The sequence below is a fragment of the Mesocricetus auratus genome, unplaced genomic scaffold, assembly GCF_017639785.1.
Source record: "Mesocricetus auratus isolate SY011 unplaced genomic scaffold, BCM_Maur_2.0 Super-Scaffold_4256, whole genome shotgun sequence".
NCBI classification, from domain to species: Eukaryota; Metazoa; Chordata; class Mammalia; order Rodentia; family Cricetidae; genus Mesocricetus; species Mesocricetus auratus.
In genome coordinates, this window is record NW_024429182.1 from 71,538,182 (window position 1) to 71,562,907 (window position 24,726).

Here is a 24,726-nt window from a genome sequence, read left to right on the forward strand (position 1 = left end):
GACCAAGCATTTTTGTACAATAAAGTTTAATCACAATTATAAAAATGTGGCGTTGGGTTTTCACTATTAACATTATGTACAATCCAGCCCAACAAGAAGGGCCTTCCCACCACCATCCTGGCCCACTGAGCCAGAGCCCTGAGACACCAGGGTGGGAGGGTGACCCACAGGGTCTGGCAGGAACAGATGAGGCAGGGTTCCAGGCACAGAGTTCCCAGGACTAGGGGCCAAAGGCCCCCCCAGGGGGAGAACATGGCCACTGCCCCAGAGACCCCTAAACTGGGGAGGGGTGCACATAGAGCTGAAGGGGAAGTCCCCACTAACATGAAGCAGAGGGGGCTATTTAGCCCCCAAGAATAGCATCTATACAGGCTGGTACCCCAGGTTTCCACAGGAAACAGCTGCTGGCAGCTACAAAACATTTACAGCTTCTTCTCCGCAAAGAAAAAAAAATTAAGAGGGTGGTTGGGCATGGGGTACAGGGGAGTCAAAAGTTACCTCAAAGGACTGAGGCTCCCTTGCTGGGCTCAGGGCCCCTATCCCACATGTGGAGATGGGGGCATGTGGACCCTGCTGAGCCCACTAAGGCTGGGGGTGCTGGGAGCTTAGGGCACCAAGGGGGAATAAATAGGGGTGAGGGCACCAGTCCTGCCCCACCTCAGTTGAGGGAGCCACGGCAGCTTTCGGTGCCGCACAGACACGGGATCTTGTTGTCTTCCAGTGGGAACTTGTAGTCGTAGGTGATCTCCTCATCCACGCCAATGGGCTGCTTGGAGTAGATCACAATCTTCTTCTGAGACTCGATGGTGATCACCTTAGCGTAGCAGTTGGGCTGCAGGAGGGGCAGTGTAAGCCGCAGCCCCACCTCACCCCTGCCCAGCCCAGCCCTGGCCCAGCCCTGAGCGCACCGTGCAGCAGTGGTTGATGAACCTGGCGAGGTTGCCACACTTGGTGGCATCAATGATGGTATCGTGATCCACCCGGAAAAGGTAGCTGCTGCCAATGCCCTCCTGAACGTAGCGTTTCTCCCGCATGTCAGCTACCATCTGGGAGGATGAGATGCACACATGTCATGGACTTCCGCCACTGCATGAGCTAGCTGGCCAAGCCAACAGCTCTTGGGGCCACGCTGGCTGGATATGCATTGGGGTCTACCTGCTTCCACCCATTCTGGTCCAAAGTCAGTCAGAAGGACTCTAGGGAAGACAGTACTGGCTCTTCTGAGAACCTGTGTGGCCACAATGGAGCTCACAGTATGCTGTGGGCCCGCAGCAGCTTCTGACGTGACAGTGGCCATGCCTTCAACTGAATCCTTTCCTAGGACTATCCTTCCCAGACACCTACTGGGCAGCTGGTGAGAGCAGATGGCAGACGGTCTGTGCCAGAACAAAGGCCTTTCAGCAAGGGGCAGCTATTCCCAGGAAACAGGCAATGCATTCGCCACTCTCACTGGGTGACCTTACCCCTTTGCAGAGTTCTAACCTCCAGCTCTAAGGGAGGACTCCACCCAGGCTTCAATCTCCAGCCAAGTCCACCTCTGTAGGACTGTGGGACGTCATCCCTACCTACAACCCTAGGACCCCAAGCTCACATCTGCACTGGGACAAATCTTGACTACATTTCTGTTCCTTCTGCTGCTCCCAACTACAATATTCAAAGCTACTGGGGATGCCCTGAGGAAAGCCTTAACAACTTATTTTCACCCTCTACTACCTGGTTCTGTCAACCACTTTGGACCCACAGGCTAGATTCCTGTTACCCCTGATGCCACTACCTCATCCATACCTTGGCTATGACCTGCCACGAAGCCCCACTGGGGCCAGTCCACACAAGCTCTTTTTACACAGCCAGAGGGAGCTTATTAGGTTCTCAAGGCCTTGCTTGCATGACTCCCAGGACACCCCATCCATGTGCAAGGCTGCACGTGAGCAATAGGGCTCTCTAAGAGGACACAGCTTCTGAGCCTCGGCACATGCTGTCTCCAGAACGGAGCATATGCACCCTGATGCCCCAGGAGTTCATTACCCTTTAGCGTGCAGGTCTTTGGGCAGTTATGGGTCCCCACACCTACAATCCTCTAGCATCAACACCACTCTTTACTATCGTTACTGTCCAGTGTTCCTGGCTGGACCACTAACGTCAAAGCTGGGCAGCAGCAGTAGCAGTAATGAGTGAGGCTTTGTACAAAAGACCAGATGGTGGCATGAAATCCATGCGGCTGTACAGTCAGTGACTGGGCTGTGCTGAGTGGAACCTTACCTGGCGGATGTTCTGGCCAACATACTCTATCACCATCTCATCAGCTGCGATGGGTTCCATGGCAAAGAGACCCCACTCATGGATACGGCTCCGCCCAAATCGGAGTTTCTTTTTCCGGAACTAGGGGACAAAAGGCAGCTTTAACTGCTGGATGTTCCCACAAACTTGCCCCTTCCCTTCCCCTCAGCCTTCCCCTGTCCCACAGGGTCCACAGGGGCAATCTCCTTGCTGTGGTTTTGTTTCCACTGGGTCTCCTCCCTGCTCCAGTCTCCCCTCCTGACCTTGAGCTGGTTTAACTTTAGCAGGTCACTATCCATGATGGCTGAGGTGCCAATGGCGCTCAGTAACCGCCGCTGCTCTGACCGTCGCTCAGAAAGTACCCGATTAGTCCCCTGTGAGCAAGACAGGTGATGAGTGCTTAAAGGACAGGAAGGAGGCAGCAAGCTAGGGCCTGGGGCAGGGCTCTACCTGAGTGTCCACGCCTTCCAGCTGTCGGGCTGAGACAGGGCACACATCTAGGTACTTGTCCTTCTCTTTCTTGCTGATGGGATAGTAGCCTTCACTGCGCGCAGAGCCTGTCTGATGTTCCCGGGGCCCATCTTGAGGCCGCCGCTTACGCTTTGGAGTGCTTAGGTTGGTGAGTGCAGGGTGTTAAGGAAGAAAACAGGTTTCCTATGGCCAATCCCTTGGTGCTCACACCTCCTACCCACCCCAGACCCAGCCTACAGGGTAGCTGGTCCGATGGTGAGAATACTCAGGAGACAGACAGGAGAAGGCAAGTCTAGACCTTACCTGTTCAGCCATAAGAGACACAAGGCAGAGGGAAAAGATAGCTGGCCACTAGAGAAGAACCCAAAGCTAATCAAGGCACAGTAAGTTAGACAGATAGGAGACTACTGCAGCCGTAGGACTGACCTGAGGATGACATTCTGGCCATACAATCCCAGGGGAAAGCTGACCCCATCCCAGCCCTGTGCCTTGCTCTAGGGTGCAAGCAGGCTCTGTGGCTCAGGATATTTGTGTGATGGACCCAGTGGGTATCATTAAGCCAGTCAGCCCCACTGGTCTGCTGCAACAGTCGCTCATATGTAAGCCGCAAGTAGCTCATGTCTTCTAAGTCCAGGCCTGAGTTCCAAATGTCATATAGGATGGTCATCTGCTCAAATTCACTCCTTGGCTCAAAGGAAGGAGGGGGTGGGGGTGGGGGTGGGAGTGGTGGCCGTCTTCGTCGAGTGTGGGAGCGGAGGCTACGCCTCCTGATAGCCCCTTCCTCATCACTGCTGCTGCTGCTGCTACTGCTTTCTGAAGACTCCTCCTCCTCCTCCTCCTCCCCTTCCTCCTCCTCCTCCCCTTCCTGCTCCGGATGCTGCTGCTGCTGCTGCTGCTTTGGCTCCTCTGCTTCAGCCACCACCACCTCAGGGGCCTCTAAGACTTCATCCGCTGGGGAGCTGAAGAGTGCAGCAAGGGCAGGAGCTGGTTCTAGGGACCGAGGTGCTGGTGTGGCAGGTGGGGGCTTGATGGCCAGGGCATAATTGTGTTCCAAGAGGATGTGGCTGAGAAGAGGGCTCGGGCGTTCAGCCTCATCTGAGGTCTCTGTGGCCTCTGAGTCGTCACCAGTGGGTAGGGTAGCCAACCCCCGTCGTGCTGGAGTCAGGGCTAGGTCAGCCAGCACTGCCAGGTCCACTTCTGTCCCTGACTCCGTGGCCTCTTCTTCCTCAGCAGAGCGGACACGACCTCCAGCCCGATTCCGACCCCCTCGGGACACCTCCTCAGGCCAACTTTTAACCAGAGATGCATGGTCCAGGGGTAGGTTACGAATGGTCCGTTCCACAACCCGGGGAACTTTTCGAGAGACTGGGCCAGGAGACTTGGCTTGCAGTGGGGCAGCTGGGGGAGGCTCTGGAGCTGGCGTCTCCTCTGTAGCAGAGAAGGAGACAGTTTTCCGGCGTTTCTTGGGTGGGGGTAGGAGAGGGATAGGAGAAGAGGGGCGCTCATCCAGGCGAGGGGCAGGGTCTGGAGGTCCAGCTGCTGGCTCTGGAGGAGGTTGTGGTATATTAGGTGTTTCCTCAGCGGAACCTGGGGATAGAAGCACATGGGCAAAGGTCAACGGCATCAGACAACTGTCAGGGCTGGAGACCTGGGCTCAGCTATATTGGAGTGAGGCAGCCTTACTTCATCAAGTTCTACCCTATTCTGCTTAGCTTCTATCTCGTACACTCATGGTGATATGTGCACATACCTGCTTACACAGCTGACAGACACTCTGTCTGCCTCTCTCCTGCCCATATCATTCTCAGCATTGTGTACTCCCTGAACAGGATAGTACCTGTCCATTATTCCAGGATATACTGAGTCTGGTCATGTCAGGTATGGAGAAAACTCAGCAACAGTTAAGTGCAGGAAGCTTTCATTTGAATGGGATAACCAACCAAATCAAATGGCTAGCCAAACTAGGAAAACTGGGGAGGGAAGGGCTTCCATTAACACTGGGCTTATAGACTGTAAGACTGCAGGAAGAGAACATATTCCATAACTAGACACTTATGAGCTCAGAACTTCTACATCTGGCTCTACCATTTTCAGAACTAAGTGGTAGCCAGTCCCATATCTGACTGGCCAGGCAGCAATCAGCTGTGCATATTGCCTTAAACTGACAGCATCTTACTTGGGAGCACTAAGTAGGGCCCTTCAATGTGTTGTGTCCTAGGTCCTGGCCATCACGTGGGTCTCAGACAGTGGCAAAGTATACAACTAGACGTCCAACTCAGCTTTCTTCACACAGATCCCTCTGTTCTCTCACTGCCCCAGGCTTTCATTTAGTTAGGATACAATTTGGGTTACCTGCTCAGTCAGTACAACTTTTTTTTTTTTTTTCTGGGAATTGCTCTCCATGGCCTCAAATTCTTAAAAACAAGAACCTAGAAGTCCGTTCCTCCCAGTTTCCTTCTCAGGGCCATCACTGACTGAAACCATAAAGACTGTCACCAGATCAAGCTAGCCCAATCAGAAACTTTCCTAAAACCGTCTAAGATAGTAGGTTGGCCTGTTGCTAGCCTGGTGGTTGGGCAGGTATGAACACTGAGCTGGAATGAAGAGACAGAGGAAACCTAATTCCTGGGGAAAGCAAAAATAAACCAAACTCGAAGACAAAAGAAAGGCAAGACTAAGGTGTTCTATTTGTCTCTGAAATCTCCCAGTCAGGCATACCCTGTAAACATATGCACTCACCCACCCCATCCCCTGCTTTTTGAGAGAGGTCTCATGTAGCTCAGACTAGCCTGGAATTCCCTGATGCCCAGGATGAAGCTGATTCCCCTGTAAATGCTGGGATCACAGGCATGTACCATTATACCCAGTTTTCCCTTCTGCTATTTAAACTGACTGAAACTGCCTGCTGTCACTAGACACTTAACAACCTTTCTCCAATTAGGCTACTGTTTATTAAGTTGCCACTTTCCAAAGGAAAGTGACGACTACCTTTTCAGGCCTTCCCCAATCTCCTGGCACTAAGCCACACAGCCCTAGGTACTCTACCCTTACAGAAAACTAGCTATCACTGTTGTTTTTTGTTTGTTTTTCAAGACACGGTTTCTCTGTGTAACAGCCCTGGCTGTCCTGGAACTTACTCTGTAGATCAGGCTGGCCTCAAACTCAAGAGATCCACCTACCTCTGCCTCCCGAGCGTTGGGACTAAAGGTGTGCACATCTACCACACAGTTCACATTATTTTTTCTCACCCCTTAGTACTTGTCTTCAGTCTGAACTATTCATCTGAAATCTGTAATTCCAATGACCTGTCAAGTAATTGTATCTTATTATAACTTCTGTGGCCCTCTCATTCATTCATTCGTTTGTGTGTTTACTCATTCATTTGTTCATTCAGTTAGTACTGTACATTGAACCTAGGGCCTCATGCATGCTAAAGTAAATACTATCACTGAGCTAGATGGCTGAACCTTTGTCAAAATTTATTTTGATACAGTCTTGCTATATTGTCAAGATTAGGCCTGAAAAGCCTAGGATGGCCTCAAACTTGATATCCTGCCAGATCCTCAAGCAGCTGGGACTACACCGCTGTGCCACCACACCTGTCTACACTTTCCTTTTGAACAAAACAAAAACAAAAAACCCAAATTTTTCTGTGTATGGTTGCTTTCACTGTCTGTGGATTCCCTGGAATGAGAATTACAGATAGCTTTAAGCCTCCAAATGGATGCTGGGAATTGAACCCTAGTTCTCTGAAAGAGCTGCCAGTATTCTTAACCATTGAACCATCTTCCATTGTCCCCTCCTTTATTTATTTATTTATTTATTTATTTATTTATTTATTTATTTATTTATTGGTTTTTACGAGACAGGGTTTCTCTGTATTGTTTTGGAGGCTATCGATCCAGCCCGGCCTCAAACTCACAGAGATCTTCCTGCCTCTGCCTTCCGAGTGCTGGGATTAAAGGCGTGCGCCACCACCGCCCGGCGTCCCCTCCATTTTTAAAGATAGGAGTTGGAGAAATAGCTCTGCAGTTAAGAGTATTTCCTGATCTTGCAGAGGACCTAGGTTCAGTTCCCTGCACCTTACATGGTGGTTTGCAATAGCCTGTAATTCCAGTCCCAGGGGGTCTGAAGAACTCTTCTGGCCTCTGTAGGTACTGTATGCATGTAGTATACAGACATACAAGCAAACACCCACATGAACACATAGAACTATAACCACAGCACCTGGTTTTTACTTCCCTCTTACACCTCTGCTTTGCTTGATGAACAAAACATTACCCTCCCTGGCTTCGCCCTCTGCCCCTGCTCTCTCATCCCATGTTCTTCAGGGTGGACAACTGAGTTCACATCAGTGCTCTCACTGCTCTTGGGCAGACTGTTCTTCCCAAAGCCTTGGCTCTATAATCCAATTGCCAATGTTTTTTTTTTTTAAAGACTTATTTATTTATTATATATACAAAGTTCTGTCTACATACCAGAAAAGGGCACCAGATTGAATTGTAAATGGTTGTGAGCCACCATGTGGTTGCTGGGAATTTAACTTAGGACCTCTGGAAGAGCCGTCACTGCTCCTAACCTCTGAGCCATCTCTCCATCCCAAATTGCCAATGTTTTTATCTCAAAAGTCCAGAGGCCTCAACTCAACTCTAAGTCATCAGTGTCTGTAATCCTAGATCACTTTACTGAACATCTTTTTGTGGCATGCAGTCCAAGTCATTTATCTTCTGTCTTCATTCCTATTTCCACTATCCCTGATTCTCAGCCTCAAGTGTAGTTCTTCAACTGTCCACCTTGTTTTTTGATATACAGTCTTTCACTGGGACAAGGAGCTCAGCCCCAGGGATCTGTCTCTGCTTCCCCAAACCTGGGGTTGCAAGTGCAAGCCACCACACCTTTATGTGGGTGCTCAAATCAAACCCAAAAGTTCTCAGGCTTGTGTGGCAAGCACTTTACCTACTGGGCTCTATCCCCAGTCCTAGACTGTATTTTTCCTGTATCCCTTCTAATGAGACCCTTATATCTCCTTCCCCTTTCCCAACTCTCTCTTTCTGCCAGAACAGTCATTTTGGGGTGCAGATGTGGGCTCAGAAAGTGGAATGAGTCTCTGCTGCCCAGAGACTCACAAGAGGCTGTGAGTGAATGAGGTGTCAGAAGAGGTCAGCGTCCTATGGATGCTGACATTTTTTAAAATTTAATTTTAGAGGGATCCTTATGTCTCAGCATCCCATTCTCCATTCTTTGCTATCTTCCCAGGCTCTGAACAGTCTCCCTGGCTCCTTTCCAACTCTTCTTTGTAATGCATCCTTTCAAATCACTATCATCTAGCAATTTGCTTTCTACACAGACTCCACATTTTACATGGGGTCTTTACCAACTTCTTCAGTTCTCGCCACCATCCACCCGAAATCTTCAACGCACCACAGGGTGAACCCTCTTCCATTCTGTGCCTTATGCAGAGCCTATATATCTGCTAATTCTTCCTCACTATCTGTTTTGCTCAGACTTCAGCCCAACTGTGCTGTTCCCAGACCCACAGATGCCTTCAGGACCCCGAGTTCCTTGCACTTTTCCTTCATAGTATTTATTGGTTTGAAATCACAGTTATTTTTATGCCTGTATCTCCCTGTAAATTGACACACCATATCTTTGTACCAAACTTGTACTGTATGAATGAATAGTCTCTACAAACATCTACAAAGAAAAGCAAAGCAGAGCTCAGTTATGAGTTAATGTTACTATGTTATGTGCTCATTTAACTGTCCCCACACATACACACCATCTCTGGTATGGAATGTAGGTAGACACTGACAAACATACATCTTAGTCACGTCACCTGTCCCATGACACCTACCTGTAGGCCGTGTGGGTGATGTCCCCTTTTCAGGGAGAGGCATGACAGGAGAATCTACACCCCTGTCTGCCTCAGGCTTCTCATCAGGTGCTGGAAGGGGTTCTGGAACTTCTCTGGGGGTTGGTGACACTGGGGGAATGACTGCTGACTGTTCCTCTTCTTCAGAGGAGGACTCTGATGAGGAAGATGAGGATGACGAGGAGGAAGAAGAGGAGGAGCAAGAGGAAGAGGAGCTGCTACTCTCAGAGTCTGATGTGCTACCATTTTCACCATCTGAGTCAGCATACAGAGAGCACTGGGAGGACGAGTCGCTGTCCTCATCCTCACCTGGAATCCAGAAGAGACAATCAGTGGTCAATCTGAAGGATCACTCATTAAGCACTCTGCATGTGAGGCTCTAGACCAAGTGCCAGAAGTCCAAGAAGTCAAGAGGTTAAATAAGCAAGCATCTGCTCACGGTGACAATGTCAGTATAAGGGACTGAAAAACACAGAAAGGAAAGCCCTGAGTTCTACTTAAAAGAGCAAGTCTGGGAGGAGACATCCCACCACAAACAAATGGAGATGAAGCAGTAGTGTCAACAGCAACAAAACAAAAATAGGGAGAGACCTGGAGACTAGCAAGCAGTCAGCTTGGATTACCAAAGTGGGTTTGTGAAGTTGTACTCACAAAGAATTCTGGAATAACAGTACATGATTTGAAAGTAGAAAGGACCTAGATGTGTATAGGGAATGGAGAGAGGTCTAAAAAAAAGGGAGAACGAGGGAGGGCAATGAACAAATGTGGCATCAAGCAAAAAGAGGGTCAACTCAGGGGAGAGGGTACCAGCAAGGAGCAGTGAAGGCATGAATAGTGCATAGTCATATAAATGTATAGCGTCACAATGAAAATCTTAGATTGTATGCTAAATTAAAGAATTTAATTAATTAAAATAAAAAGTCAGTCAACTAGGCAGTGGTAGTGCATGTCTTTAATACTAGCACTCGGGAGGCAGAGGCAGGTGGATCTCTGGGAGTTTGAGGACACTTCCATTTACAGAGTGAGTCCCAGGCCAGTCAGGGTTACACAGAGAAACCCTGTCTTGAAAAAAACAAAACAATTTAAAAAAAAATTAAAAATAGGGGCTGGAGAGATGGCTCAGTGGTTAAAAATAATGGCTGCTCTTCCAGAGGTCCTGAGTTCAATTCCCAGCACCCGCATGGTGGCTCACAACCATCTGTTATGAGTCCTGACATCCTCTTCTGGCCTGCAGGCACACATGCAGACAGAATACTGTATACATAAATAAATCTTGCAGCTCACAACTGTCTGTAACTCCAGTTCCAGGAGATCTGACACCTTTACATCAATGCCCATAAAATAAAGTTAAATAAATCAAATCAAATCAATAAACCGATAAAAACCAGTCATGAGCTGGGCATTGGTGGCATATGCCTTTAATCCCAGCACTTGAGAGGCAGAGGCAGGCAGATCTCTGTGAATTTGAGGCTAGCCTGGTCTACAGAGCAAGTTCCAGAACAGCCTCCAAAACAATACAGAGAAACCCTGTGTTGAAAAACAGTCATGGTGGTAGGTACATGTAATCTAGAGGGAGAGGCAGGAAGACCAAAAGTTTAAGGTCATGTTCATCTACACAGTAAGTTAGAGACCTTCCTGGGCTATGTGACTCTTCCTCAACAAAACAAAACAAGGATCTAGCAAGATGGCTTCAGCAGACACCTGTTACCAAACTGATGACCTGAGTTTGAACACTGAAACTTAGATGTAAAAGGAGAGAGCTGACACACATGCACATACATATCATGGCACAGGCCAAAACATATATATACCACACTTATGGAAGATCAGTATCAGATGAGAGAGCACTAAAAAATTCTGAAGAGGTATAATGGAAAATGCCTGTAATTCCAGTACTTGAAAGGATAAGTAAGGCAATGAGGACAGGGAGAGAGGGAGAGAGAAAGAGAGGGTCTAAACACATGACATATAGTGCCACTTTGGCAGAAAGTAGGGAGTCAGGCAAAGACCTTGTAGAAAAGAGTACATTTCCTAAAATATATATTTTAGGAAAGGAAATTTTATTAGCAGTTTGGAAAATGGAACAGAAGGAAGGAAATAGACAGATATCACTCAAGACTGCAGCAAAGGAGCCAGGGGATAGCAGGTCAATTGGTAGAGTGCTTGTCTAGCACAAGGCCTAGGTTTGATCCCCAGCACAGCCCACACCAGGCATGATGGCATGCTTGCAATTCTAGCACTCCATTTAGACAGAACTAGGAAAGGATTACAAAAGAAGTAAGGCCAGCCTGGGCTAAAGACCCTGTCCCTAAGAATCTAAATGAGAAAAGCAGACCAGAAGTAGCAAAGACTACAAATTCAGGGTGCACGTTAGAGGTACAGCTGATGGGAAGGCAGTCAAAGGACCTACGGGACCCAGCTGTCTTCATTCTAAGCAAGAAACCCAGCCCGTTGCTTCTTCTGTAAGGCCTTAAACCTCACCGTTACCAACCCTGGCCACTGCTGAAACAGTATTTCAGAAGAATACCTATCGCCATGCAGACCACAGTGGCTCTTTCCTAGGGTCTAGCACATTGCCAGACTTTTTACCCTAGGCCATCACCTTAAAAAGTAGCCTGTCCCAGCACTTGGGAGGCAGAGGCAGGTGAATCTCTGAGAGTTCGAGACCAGCCTGGTCTACAAGAGCTAGTTCTAGGACAGCCTCCAAAGCCACAGAGAAACCCTGTCTCGAAAAACCAAAAAAAACCAAGTAGCCTGTCTGCAGTGATGGCCGGGCCTCACAGGAAGAGCAGTGCTCTAACATGAGGAAGCTTAGAATGGTAGCATCAAGGTGCCAAAGGAGAATGCATACCCTTCACGTCTAGGACCTGGGGAAAGAAACAGACTTTGCTGGACTGTCCACAAGGAGACCTGTTTCAGAAGAGGGAGCACTCTGAACTAATAGGGTTAATGTCCCGAAGAGTCTCAGATTCCAAAAGACATTGCTAAAAGAACTGTTTTTGCGAAGGGCAAGACTGGCCAGGAGTCCAGCAGGAAAGGTCTATGAATTTGGGAAAAGATAAACAAGATAGTATACCCCAGTTGAGTATACTCTACTCAACTGTCTACACTTACCATCTGATGCCTCTGCCTCCTTCTTGGTGGCATCTACAGTTTCCTCCCGCTCTTCATCTTCCTCATCTTCTTCATCTTCCTCCTCATCCTTAAAGAAAAGAACAAATTGAGACTAACAAGAAAAAGACAGGGTTTCACCCATGAAGCCCTGCTGGCTGCCTGGGCCCCAGCTTAGTGAGAAGCTGGCTGTACAAACAGGTGCTCAGGAAAGCTTCTGGCAGACACCGGGTGCCTGGCATCTCTCTCACCTTCTCTGAGGAAGACTCCTGGGATGCCTCTTCCCCCTCACTGTCCAGAGCAAAGGGTTTCCGGTGCTTCCCTTGCGTCTTCCCTCGCTCTTCATCCCGCTTCGGAGGCTTGGTCCCTGGACGTCCTGGTTCCCCAGCTTCCTTCTCTCGATCAGGGTCTGCAAGAGGAAGTCGGAGCAATCACAATGTATCAGTAATTACTGCTCTCCTATCCCAGATGGAAGGAACTTTATATACTACGTCTACTTCACAGACAGGCAGAACTCACAGAGAGCAAAGTTGAAACTTAGCACACAGACAAACACACCAACACGTCATACAACTTAAGATACATCCCACAGATTTCTTTTCACCATTTTCTAAGCTGTGTGAAAAAAGATGCCAACTCTTTTTACCTTGCCTAAGAAAGTAATAAAAGGCAGAGTTCTCCAGGGAAAAAACTCTGACTCAAAATAAAGACGGTTCAAGTCACAGAAGCTGCCAACCAACAGCCCAGACTTCAACAGACTGTACCACAAAAGCATTAGATGGTGAACTCCAGATGTGAAATTTCTTCTTTGTAAGTGAAAACACAGAACTATTTAAATCAGCATAGCAGAGCTAAGAACCATAACTCAGGGGAAAGCCTATCTGATGTTTCTGATGCCTTTTGGAATTCCTTTCATTCACTTGAACTGATGCCTTTTGGAATTCCTTTCATTCACTTGAACTCTGCATCAAGGTCTCCATTTGGTTCCTCATCCTTAGAGATAACCCTGACTGCCTCACCTCTTCTCTTGCTTCCTATCTGACTCTAAGCAGACCACCCTCCTGTTCTACTTACCATCTTCATCTTCCTCGGCTGGAGTAGAAGGCCTGGGCCTCTTTTCCTCACTGGCCTCTGAAATTTCTGATGGTTCTTTCCGCTTTACCTGGCAGATGCAGAAAAATAGTGACCACTTAGAACTTAATCAGGGAGGAGGATGAGGAGGGAGGAAAAATTTTTTAAAAACCCTCACTCAACTACCATCACCCACAGTCTCACCCGACTCCCAACAACCATTTCCCCAAGGAAGGGAGGCCCACCAGCTTTCCCCATCACCACATTCCTGGATACCTTGAATGAAGGCAACCGCAGGGCCCCTCGTAGCCCTGACCCAAAGGCAAAGGCCTCAATGCCTGTGATACCGCCACTCTTGGCCCAGTCTACGAGGGACAGCATGCCTGGCTCTTTAAGCTTCATCTTTTCTTTATCCTCCTCCTTGGCTTGCTGTTTGGCTGCATTCTGGAATGGCTGCAGATAGTAGGGAGACTGAGCTGCAGAACCCAGAGCACAGTTATTCCCTCCTGCCCAAGAACCAACAATGTGCCTCAGGAACACAGACATCCTTTAGCTGATACTATCTCTGGCCAATTAAAGCAGATTCTCAAGTCTGATAACTTAGGCCATCTATCCTTAGGAAACACGTGACAAATGGTAGAACTGAAGACAGGGCAGAAACACTTAAGAGTTCTGTCCACTGCAAGAGCAAAGGAGCCAGCACAAAGCTCGTCTGACCCAGGCCTATGTTTACCTTTGCTCTGTGCCTGATTCCCCTCTCATAAGGCCCACATCCACTTCACTTTCTCCTATCCCTACTTTTAACCGGACAATCTGGGAAAGTCAAAGGTCTATCTCCTTCAGCAAAACACCCAAGCGTCCATGGTCCCCAGCACCAGACCTCCTCACCTTGGCCTTTTCTTCCTTGCTCTCCCACCACTGGTCAAAGGCTCCAAAGGCCACATTCTCCACCATCTTGCGGTTGAGGTCTCGCTGCATAATGCTCTTCATCTCTTGAACAAGGGTAGCCAGCACTCGACCCACAGTGCCTGCTGATGGTAGGGCCTTGCTTTCTGCCATGTCTGCTTCTTCCCTGTGAGGCAGCCGGGCCTCTTCTCCGGAGATTGAGGAAGAAGGCAGGGGCTCGGCTGCCATGGGCAAGGGCAGGTGGTAGGCCTCCCGAGAGTATGCCCCACGACCTTCTTGCCCTTGTGTGTACAGAGCGTAGGGCAAGCCATAGGATGCCTCTTGTGGGGGTGGGAAAGGGAGGAAGGCCTCGCCAAAGGCCCCACCAGGAGGACCAGCTGAGGCAGCAGTCAATCCCTTGCCCTGCCGAAGCTGGTGGAGCCGAGTTAACATCTGGGTCTGCATCTGGAAGGACATGGGCATCCCTCCCCACTGCGCCCCAAGTCGATCCATAAGTTCCAGGGAGTTCACAAAGTCATAGATGTGGGGTGGTGGTGGCGGAGGTGGAGGAGGATACTCAGGGGGTGGTGGTCCATCTGGGTGGGGTGGGAGGAGGTAGGCAGGTTGATGGGGAGGATAACCTAGAGGAAGGGAAGAAAGGTAGGGAGGAGGAGGGGGAGGTGGTGGCGGCGGTGGCGGCGGCGGCTGCTGGGGGGGCGTTGGGGCTGGAGGAGGTGAACCACCCCTGTCATCATCAGAGATCTCCATATCTTCTCCAGAAGAACACGGAGAAGCCTGTAGGGAATGGAGGAGAGTCACAGACAGTTCCTACTAGAGCTCCCTGAGCTTGCCCTCAAATTTGTTTTCTTGTCTGACCATCTTCCCTCTCCCCTAAGATATAAGCTTCCTTCCCAGATGCTACAGACTCACCTGATTCTGTCCATTGGCCTTTGGTGACTCCCGGGTAGCCCCTGGCTCTCCACTCCCTGTAGGTGCTACATCTTCAAAATTAGCTGGGGCAGGAGGGGGTGTGCAGGGCCCATGACCTGCCCCAGAAGGCACCTCACCCCCTGCATCTCTAGCTCCAGGGCCTGCACTGTTGTTTTCTTCTTCTTCTTCTGTATCAGAGGCCAGGAAAGAAAATTTGGAGCGTTGTTCCTTCAGCAGCATTTCAATGCGGGAGTCCAAGCTGCTGTGCTGAGCAAAGGGGACACTCTCGTTGGTGGTCTCTGGGGCTGGGGAGCCAGAGCGGGCAGGTGAAGGTGGGTGTGGGGAAGTCCGGGCTTCTTCTCTCTCAGGGCTGGGTGCCCCACCACCACCACCACCACCGCCACCACCACCACCGCTGCCGCCACCACCACCGCCGCTGCCGCCACCACCACCACCACCAGGTTCTGGAGGCTCTGGAGGTGGGGCCTCTGAGACAGGGGGCCGATAGTCTTGGTCAGTGGATCGGTTAGGCTCAGGGGCCAAGTAAGAGGTATAGGAAGGTGGGAAGCGCTCAGCCGTATTTTCAGCAAATGGAGCCCCAGGAGGGTCCTCTCTAGTTGCCCGGCGAGGTGGGTAGGAACTGTGCCGCTGGTAGCGATTCCAGCTTTCATAATATGCTGGGTAGCTAGAGTCAGAACCACGAAACTGAGAGGCTGAGGAAGAGGAGGAGGAGGAGGAGGACGATGAGGAGGATGAAGGTGTGGAAGAGGAGGCTGCAGTGGTTGCTGCAGACGCCGAGGTGGCAGTGGAGGTGGTTGCAGGGGCTGAAGATGCAGAGAAATGGCGGCGAGAAAAAGAATCTTGATAGCTGTTCTCTGACCGCCGGGGTTTGAAGGAAGTTGAAGTGCTGCTGAAGGAGGAAGGGAGTTAGCCAGGCTCCACCCTATGTGACCTAACCTGACATTTCCATTCACAGTCAGATACCCCTAGTGACAGATTCTATCCCAGCACCCACATGGTAGTTCAAACCATCTCTCACTCCAGTTCCAGGTGATCCTCTGCATGGGAACTAAGAACGCTGTGTGCACAGACATACATGCAGGCAAAACACTCAGACACGTAAAAACCTTTTAAAATCTAACAATGAGCTGTAGAGATACTCAGAAGTTAAGAGTACAGACTGCTCTTGCAGATGATCCAGGTTCAATTCTCAACACCCACATGAAGGTACAGACAACCTTCTATAACTACACACACACACACCCTAAGAACAAAATTCCTCAACATCTGCTTCTATGTACTGATTAAGTATCCCATTAGTATCCCTGAAAACAGCAATTTGTCAGTTGAAACTAGAGATTAAAACAAACAGTTTCCAATTCCTTCTCACAGACACTTGGGGCTTGTTCTTCACAGCTCCAACTCCCAGAATCAAATGGCTCAGGCCAAGACAGGTGTGCTTTTCATACCTGCTGGAGTAGGCAGAGTCCTGAGAGTAGGGGGTGCTGCCCCGAGGTGTGTAGGGGGTTCCTTGGGAGGACTGAGGGGTGAACTGGCCAAAGGAAGATGGGGTATCTTGTCGACTGCTGGAGAAATTTGTATCTTGGGAACAAGGAGTGCCATTGCCAGGGGTGCCCCCCACAGCAGTGCCTGCTGGGTAGGCAGCTGTGTCAGAGGAAGATCGTCGACGGGCTTCAGTCTGGATAAAAAGTGAGGCAAGGAGAAAGAAAAAAAGATCAGGAATAATTTAAAAATGTGTCCTGCACCAGTCCAAGAATCCCAGTTCTTTGTTTCTGAAAGCACCTAGGCATCATTCCTTAGCTCTTCCTATACTTAACAGTAAAGTTTAGGACCTTCCCAGATGGCTCCTGTTCCTGGTGACCAGGTAATGAGTCCCTGTATCTAACGCCATGGCAGCCACAAGCTTCTCACCGTCTCAGTGGCTGCACCAGAGCTCTGGAACTTCTCACTCAGGGCCTTGCCTCCAGTGGGCACAGTCTGAGGAGTGTAGGAGCCATTGACAATCAATTCATAGTACTTCATTCGTTGTTGTCCTAGATGGAGAGAAATGTAAATCAACAGTCAGAAGGAAAAACAACTTCCCTGATTTAGTAGTCTTGTTTCTTCCTCAGGCCTCAAGTTTCCTACAATTTCTTGAGCTGTATGCTTTAAGACATCTGTCTCTCTCTCATTTTTCCAACCAGGATTCGGCATATATCTTGGAACTCACTCTGTACACCAGGCTGGCCTCAAATACACACAAATCTGCCTGCTGAATATCAATCTCATGCTTAACTTAATCCTTGGGAACGTGTACCTCATTTCTACCTGCTGGTTGTTGTTTTGACTAGCTCTATCATTTCTTTTTATTTTATTGAGACAAGGTCTCATATAACCAGACTGGTCAAACTTCCTAAATAAAAACAATGGCCAGGTGTTGGTGGCGCACGCCTTTAATCCCAGCACTTGGGAGGCAGAAGCAGGCAGATCTCTGTGAGTTTGAGGCTAGCCTGGTTTACAGAGAGAGTTCCAGGACAGGCAGGACTATACAGAGAAATCCTAATCTTGAAATTTCAACAAAAAAAATTTTTTCAGAAAAACAGAGGTGAAACAAAACAAACAAAAAAAAAGCCAAAGAGGTGCCAGTATAGTGGTACATGTCTATAACCCTCATACTTGGGAGACTGAAACAAGGCCAAGGATCCATCCAACTCAACATGAGCTACACAGTTAGTACAGGTCAACCAGAGACAGATAGCAAGACTGACTCAAAAACATGAAACAGGGAACTGCAGTATAGCCAAGTGGATAGAGTATCTTCCTGGATTTCATCCCCAGCACCACACAAACTAAGCATACTGGTACAAGCCTATAATCCAGGATGAAGAAGGATTAGAAATCAAACTCATCCTTGGCTATAAATGAAGTTCAAACCCAGGCTTGGCAACATGAGACTCTGTCCGGAAAAACAAAAACAAGGACCTGGAGAGGCTCAGTGGTTAAGAACACTTACAGAGGACCTGGGTTTGGTTCCTACCATCCACAGGGTGGCTCGTTAACTATCCCTGACTCCAATTGCAGGGGATCCAACATCCTCCTCTGGCACACACACACACACACACACACACACACACACACACACACACACACACACACACAAGCACACATATACTCAAACAAACATACTGTACATAAAATAAATCTTTAGAGGCAAAACAAAACACACCAAAAATAAAACCCATGGTCAAGTGTAGAATTCAAGGGCAGCCTAAGCTATGGAGTGAGACCTATAAAACAAATAAAAAAGTCAAAAAAGTTAATAACAACAAAAACTATTAAAGGCTCTTTAATCCCAGAGCTCAGGTAGCAGAGGCAGGCAGATTTCTGTGAGTTCAAGGCCAGCCAAAGCTATATAGTGAGATTCTATCTCAAAAACAAACATGAAAACCATGAGTTACATATGAAAGTCTACAGTCAAATTTGAGAACGTCGGTCTTCACTCTCACTTGCAAACACCAATTACAGCTGCTTTCTTTGGCACTGTAACCTAGTTTGCCATGTCTCATTTCTCCCCTGTAATTCCTTGAAAGCAGTTCAAACCAGCTCCATCTTTCTTTCTTTGTGTGTGTGTGTGTGTGTGGACTTGTGGCTGTCCAAGTGCATATGCATGGAGGCCAAAGAAGACACTGGATATCTCCCAATATTGCACTCTATCGCACCCCTTCAAGACAGGGTCTCACTACAACTGAAGCTTGCCATTTCTTATGCTGGCTGGTCAGTGAATTTCTGGCATCTGCTTGTCCCTACATACCAACACCAAAGTTACAGGCACAAGCAACTACACCTGGATTTTATGAGTCATGTTCATTCAAATTCAAGTCTATACTTACCCACTGAGTTATCTCCTAGTTCCTTTTTAGTTTTTTTGAGACAGGATCTCATTACGTAGCCCCAGTTGGCCCAGAATCATCTCTGTAGACAGGTTAGCCTCAAATAATCCTCCCATCTCTGTTTCCCAAACACTAGGATTATAGGCACATGCCATAATGAAGCTCTGCTTTATTTACCTGAATCCTCATAGGTCTTTTTTTGGGCATGTCCTCTACTACTAAAACTCCAGTTCCTCAATTACCTGAATTTCAATCTTAGCATATGTGCTGCCAAAGCAGGCACAAACTACAATTTCAAAACAAACAAACAAACAAAAAAGCCTCACTCTGCCAGGAGAGACGACTCAGCAGTTAAGTGCACCCAATGCTCTTCCGGAGGACTGGAGTTAGTTCCCAGCACCCATGTGGTGGCTCACAACCATCAAAACTCCAGTACCAGGGGAATCTGATACAAGCATCAGGCATACATTCTGTACACAGATATACATGCAAGCAAAAGAGTCATACACATAAATACACACACACACACACACACACACACACACACTCCTCTTAAAGTTTCCGTACTTTGGAGAACCCAGTATTAAGTTAACTACAGTTCAAGCCTTACCCTAAGTACAATTTCTTTTTTTTTTTTTTTTTTTTTTTTTTTGGTTTTTCGAGACAGGGTTTCTCTGTGGCTTTGGAGGCTGTCCTGGAACTAGCCCTTGTAGACCAGGCTGGCCTCGAACTCACAGAGATCCGCCTGCCTCTGCCTCCCAAGTGCTGGGATTAAAGGCGTGCACCACCAACGCCCGGCTAGTACAATTTCTTATAAGCAGAAAAATGTGATTGACAATGGGATACTGACATTACCATGTTATCAACACCACACAAAAAGACTTTCATGTACCTTAATTTTTCTCTAAAACGTGAAAGATTTTAAGTTCAGAAACACATCTGACCTCAAGAATTTGAGTAAAAAAGCATGATCCCAATTACTTGGCTGAGCCCAATAGGTATGTACCAGTTATTTGTAGATATAATCCCTGACAGAGACCAACCTTAAGCAACAGGCAGGGGAGCCCTCACCTTTGATATCAAGCTGAGCATGGATGATATTGCCCATGACCGAGGTGAGGTGTAGGTTTTTGACAGTTTCCTTGGCACCCCGAGTGCTGGTGAAGAGCACACGGGCCAGGCCCAGGTGCTTCCGTGTGCGGGGGTGAAGAAGGATCTCCACTTCTTCCACCTCACCATATTTCCGGCACATGTCCTTCAGGAAGGTTTCCCGCACATTGTCATTGAGCCTTGCAAAAGTCACTTCTTTCAGTGGAATCTGTCCAATATAGAATTCATCCAGCTGTGGAAAGACAAGAGTTAGGCTGGGGATTCCATAAGGAGCACAGTTCCCTTACCATCTGGGAAACTTGAGAGATCCATGAGTCAAGACAGTCTGAGAGACTGGCATAATGGGCAAGTGAAGTGGGCATCATGGGCCCTGCAGTAGTCCTGACCTCTCTCTCTGAATTCCTCTTATGACAAAAAGCAGGGAAAAAGACACACGCAATCTAAGAATCAATACACACAATAGGAAATAGTAAAAGGAAATAATTTATTAGTTCAGGTCTACTGACTACCACAGGCTAGATATTAGAAACACAAGAGTAGCACACGTCAAGTAGCACTTGAGAAGCAGAGGCAGAGGCAGGTGGATTTCAGTGAGTTCAAGGCCAGCTTTGTCTGTAAAGATTCAGGCATTATGCTGGCCTGCCCCGTCACCTGGAAGAATGCACTCAGGCAGTACTCTGGTCAGCCCAGGGTTCTGTGGTTGCATGGTCTCCACCAAGGTGCAAAGGACCCTTTAAAAGACAGACCCCTGCCCACTTACACGCTCTTTCCTGTTCTCTTTGCCCACTCCCCTCTTTCCCACTCTCTTTCCCTTGGGGCAGACAGGACTTTTCCTGTCTCCCTCTTCTCTTCTGCTCTCTGTCTATTCACCCCCCTTTCTAATAAAACTTCTCACTAAGTTCTGTCTGTCTTCCTCTACCTCGGCCAACCTCGTCCAACACGGAATCCCCAAAGGTGCCACTTGAGCTTTATTATAACATGGTCTACAAAGCAAGTTCCAGGTCAGTCAGAACCATCACACAGAAAAACCGTGTCTTGAAAAACCCAGGGGTGGGGTAGAGAAACACATAGGTAAGAAAAAAATTTCCCATTCAGAAAAGACAAGACAGCGGTAAGTGTAGTGTGCACTTCTATAATACTAGCAAATACTAGCATTCGGAAGCTGATGTACAAGTATCCTCAGTTCAAGGCCAGCCTGAGTTACTTAGGGAGGCCATGCCTCATAAAGAAAAAATAAGATAAGCCACCCACACAATCTAAACATGACACAATGGTAACAGAGGTATAGACAGGGTGTCTTCAAGCCAAGAAAAGGATTCTTCATACAAAGAATCAAGAAGATGCTGGCATTCTTACTGGACTTTGTAGATAACTCAAAGCTTACCAAAACAACAGATTTCTAAGACATGGAATTATCCATCTTGAAGTTTTCTAAACATTGAAGAGGGTCTGGCTCGGATATAACAGGAGTATGGTGGCAAGGAAGTGATAAGGCCTGCCCAATTCAATCACATGCCAATGCTTCAAAACAGACTTAATGTGACAGCAAGGTGGCTCAGTGGACATAGGCACTTGCCACCAAGCTGACAACCTTGAGTTTGATCCTTGGAACCCATGGTGAAAACCAGCTTCCACAAATGACGCTCCAATTTTCTACATGTGCACAACAGCATGCAAGTTTGAGTGTAAACATACACACATACACACACACACACACACACACACACACACACACACACACACACGAAAAATAACATAATAAAAAAAAACAGACTTGCCCTAGGGTGTTAGCGCACGCCTTTGATCCCAGCACTCAGGAGGCAGAGGCAAGCAAATCTCTGAGTTCAAAGCTAGCCTGGTCTACATTGTGAGATCCAGAACAGCTGAGGCTATACACCGAGTAACCCTGTCTGAAAAATATTAAAAAAGAAAAAACACTCAGAAGATAAAAATAAAATAAGAACAACAGTGCCAGACACTAGCGACAGCAAGATAGAACCTAAAATTGAGGAGGGGCCAGAAAGACCAAGTGAAATGAACATAAGACTCTAGGTGAAGAAAACGGCACCGGAAGACAAAGATTACCAGGCACCTCCTAGGGTTTCGAGCTTGTGCATCTGAGCACCTGGTGGTGCTGTTTATCAGTAGAGAAAAAACGAAAAGGACTGAGAGAATAAGGATAATGTGCTTAGGTCTCTAGTGTCTGGTTGGTGCTAGTTGGAAGTAGGTATGGGAAATAAACACTCCGGCAACAGAGCTTAAGTGAGACTGCCCAGGGAAAGTGGAAGAGGGGAAAGCCCCCAACAAATTACTTCAAAAATCAGCGAAAACAACAAAACGAGGAACCACCAGTTTTCTAGGCTCAGTCCAAAACCTGAAGAACATCCCACTCGCAGGAAATGGAGCTGCTCTTACAAACAAGCTGGAGCACACACCCAAAAGACAGTGAGGAGCCTAGGACACCAAGTGGGCAGGGGCCTTAGCAGTGGCCCTAACTGTTGAATAACTAGGGCACCCCAGCGTCACTGCGTGCAAACACCCACCCGCACCATCCCTCTACTGGAGACACCTCAGCCATACAAGCAAGCCTCCTGTCCCAAACATCTCAGCCTCACGACTCAACGGCAATGACATCCGGTTGTCAGCATTCCACTGGGACAGCCGCTTCAGGAGACTACATAACGACCAGGGTGCTGGGATCCTTGACACTCTCCAAGAACCAACATGCTGGGAGACCGGCAGACACTTACCTTAAACTTAGGAACCGGGAGAGAAAAGTCTCTGTTTTTGGACCTGACATGGCAGCGGGGGTCTTGGAGGTCTTCCACTGGAGTGTACTTTGAGTCCTAGCAAACAGAAAGAGACAAAACCAGCATGAAAATTTACCAGGCTACCAACCCTATGAAACCACATACAGAAGAGCTGGCATAGCCTGCTCGTTCTCAAAAATCCCAGCCACAGGTAGAGGAGGGAGGTCTGGTGTTGAACGCCGGACAGGGGGATGGGAGCAGAGGAGACTGGAGGTCCAAGGGAGTCAAGAAGAGATGTGGCGCACTCACACTGACACTGAAGTGGACTCCATCATAGCGGTACACCTTTTGAGAAGGTCTGCGCAAGGCAGGGTCCAGAGCAGGATCCACTATGAGCTTGTAGTTCCGCCACTGGAAGCTCGGGGCTTTCTGCCCATCTCCCCCACCTTCCTGGTCCATCCTTGCTCATTTACACTGTCAGGAAAAGAGGGATACGCAATGGGGGTCCAAGGCTTAGGCCTGACTCCGTTGCTGTCCCTCAGTGGCTTGCCCAGATCCCGGCTTCTCACAACAGTCCGGTTTCCACACCTCAGCATGACCCCTGGCTCCCTCAGATTTTGCCCTGAGGACCCAGGTTCACTGTAACACTCCATTCCTCTCCACCCCCAATTCTACCCTCAGGGCCCAGGCCCATCTCGCGCCCCCTTACCTTCCCGCTCTCCCTAGCGCGCCCCACTTGGCCTCCACGCAAGACCCCTCCCCCGTCCCCTCGCAGGCCCCGCCCCCTCCCGCCTCCTCACCGGCCAGCGGCCCGGGCCAAGCCCCGCTCCCGCTCCCACACAGCCGCTCGCGTCCCCGCGCCCCGGTCCTCTGGACCAGAGGTGGCACTTCTTCGGGGCGTTGGAAACACCGCGAGACCAAGCCTGAGACCCAGCCTCGGTCTCTGAATCCGGGCGGGGGGGGGCGGGTAACGCGCGCCGCTGCCCTCTCCTCCCGCCCGGGCGCGTTCGGTGCCCCCCCACACCCCGGCTCCGCGCACGCGCGCCAAGGCCCTACTCACCCGCTCGTGGCGAGCGGCTCACCCTCCCCCCACCGCGCGCAGCACCTCAGCGGCGTGAGGCGGCGGCGGCGGCGGCGGCAGCGCGAGACCCGGCCCCGCAGCGGTGGCGGCGGCGGCGCCCCCCCACCACCACCTCCCCGGCGCGCGCACCAAACACCACCGCCACCTGCACGAGGCCCAGCGGGCACAGCGTCTGCATTCGCACTTTCGCTGCGAGTGCTGCGGAGGGATCCACGGGGCCGAGCGTAGCGGCCTTGCCTCGGGCGGCGCCCTGTAAGGCTCGGGAGTTGTAGCCCAGGGAGCCTGAAGATTGGCCGCATCCCCCGGAGAGTGGACTGCACCACCCTTATCCAGCTGCTCCGGCCTTGGGGTTCGTGACGAATCGGCGGCGACGAAAGCTGCGACAAGCCCCTGAGGAAAGGGGGGCGGAGCGAGGGGGAGGAGGCCAGCCGGAGCTCGGGAGATTTGAGTGGTGCGTCGAACGACGCAGATTCGCGAGGCGGGCGGGGCAGATGAGTGGACAGGATGCGCGCTCCTTTGCTCCTCTTCCCTGCCCCTTCCTTGCGCAGCTCTAATGCCTATGAGGCTGCAGTGCAGATTCGCCACCGTTCTGGGCTTTGGCCGTCACCTCCTCTCACCTGCGGTGGAGTCGAGAAAATGACGCCCGGGTAGCCAAGCCCTGTTGGCAGTGTCGACCGCTATTCCTGGATCTTTCTTTCTAGCACAACTCAAGTAGCAGCCGAATTCGGGCTCAGGGCGAAATGTTTACAGGGAAAAAGTCTTCTCAGAGTTTCTTGAAAATTTTCAGACAAGGTGCCCAAATAATCCTAAGGAGTCGGGTAGCGAATCTGCGGATCCTGTTGTGGGCGGGGCTAACGCGCCGCGCAGAGAGGCGTGGCCAGGCGTGCGGAGCACAGCGTAACGGGCTGCTTCCCGTAGACTCCACCAAAACCTGGGCGGGATGGGAGGTGGAAAAATACAACCAGGAGCGGTGACTCAGGCACTTTACCTCCCCGCGCACATAATGAAGTGATCGGTCGATTCCCGCTATTCTACTCGGGTCCCTGTTGTTTTTCAGACAGAATAACATCGAACTTGCTATGCGCCGAAGGATGGCCTCGAACTCCTGATCTTTTTGCTCCTGTCTCCTGAGTGCTGGGGTTACAGGTGTGCCATCATAACCGGTTTATAGGATGCTGGGGGTCTAGCCTAGGGCTTCTTGCATGCTAGGTACCCTAGTTATACGTCTCTTGGGCTTGTTTTAAAATGTATGTTTGACCAACGGGGAGACTGAGCTAT

The 24,726-nt window shown here is 49.4% G+C and overlaps 1 protein-coding gene across 6 annotated transcripts; it reads right to left on the bottom strand.

Annotated features, from left to right (window-relative positions):
- Positions 1-9: 9 nt before the first annotated feature.
- On the bottom strand, positions 10-24,309 carry Setd1a (SET domain containing 1A, histone lysine methyltransferase). 6 transcript variants are annotated; one of them, XM_040753711.1, is made up of 19 exons: positions 24,066-24,309; positions 22,677-22,841; positions 22,368-22,463; positions 19,579-19,849; positions 16,550-16,671; positions 16,087-16,316; positions 14,618-15,527; positions 13,691-14,482; positions 13,079-13,255; positions 12,806-12,893; positions 11,983-12,140; positions 11,735-11,822; positions 8,603-8,929; positions 3,277-4,335; positions 2,728-2,900; positions 2,541-2,651; positions 2,260-2,379; positions 909-1,046; positions 10-832 (listed from the first exon to the last, which is right to left on the bottom strand). In XM_040753711.1, exons 2-19 carry the CDS (start codon positions 22,824-22,826, stop codon positions 659-661), a joined length of 5,184 nt encoding a protein of 1,727 aa, XP_040609645.1. In that variant the 5' UTR covers positions 22,827-22,841; positions 24,066-24,309; the 3' UTR covers positions 10-658. The 6 variants fall into 6 exon arrangements, with proteins under 6 accessions (XP_040609645.1, XP_012967125.1, XP_021084337.1 ...); XM_013111671.3 differs by having other exon boundaries at positions 23,594-24,309; XM_021228678.2 differs by lacking the exon at positions 24,066-24,309 and adding an exon at positions 23,428-23,541 and having other exon boundaries at positions 14,618-15,524.
- Between the last annotated feature and the right edge of the window lie 417 nt (positions 24,310-24,726).

Bases quoted from the DNA above. Each gene is read 5' to 3' on its own strand.
- Setd1a (XM_040753711.1), bottom strand. From the start codon at position 22,826: ATGGACCAGGAAGGTGGGGGAGATGGGCAGAAAGCCCCGAGCTTCCAG. The intron at 16,672-19,578 runs GTGAGGGCTCCC...CTCTCCATCTAG, and splicing joins TGCTCAGCTTGATATCAAAG to GACAACAACGAATGAAGTAC. The intron at 1,047-2,259 runs GTAAGGTTCCAC...TCATCCTCCCAG, and splicing joins TTGGCCAGAACATCCGCCAG to ATGGTAGCTGACATGCGGGA.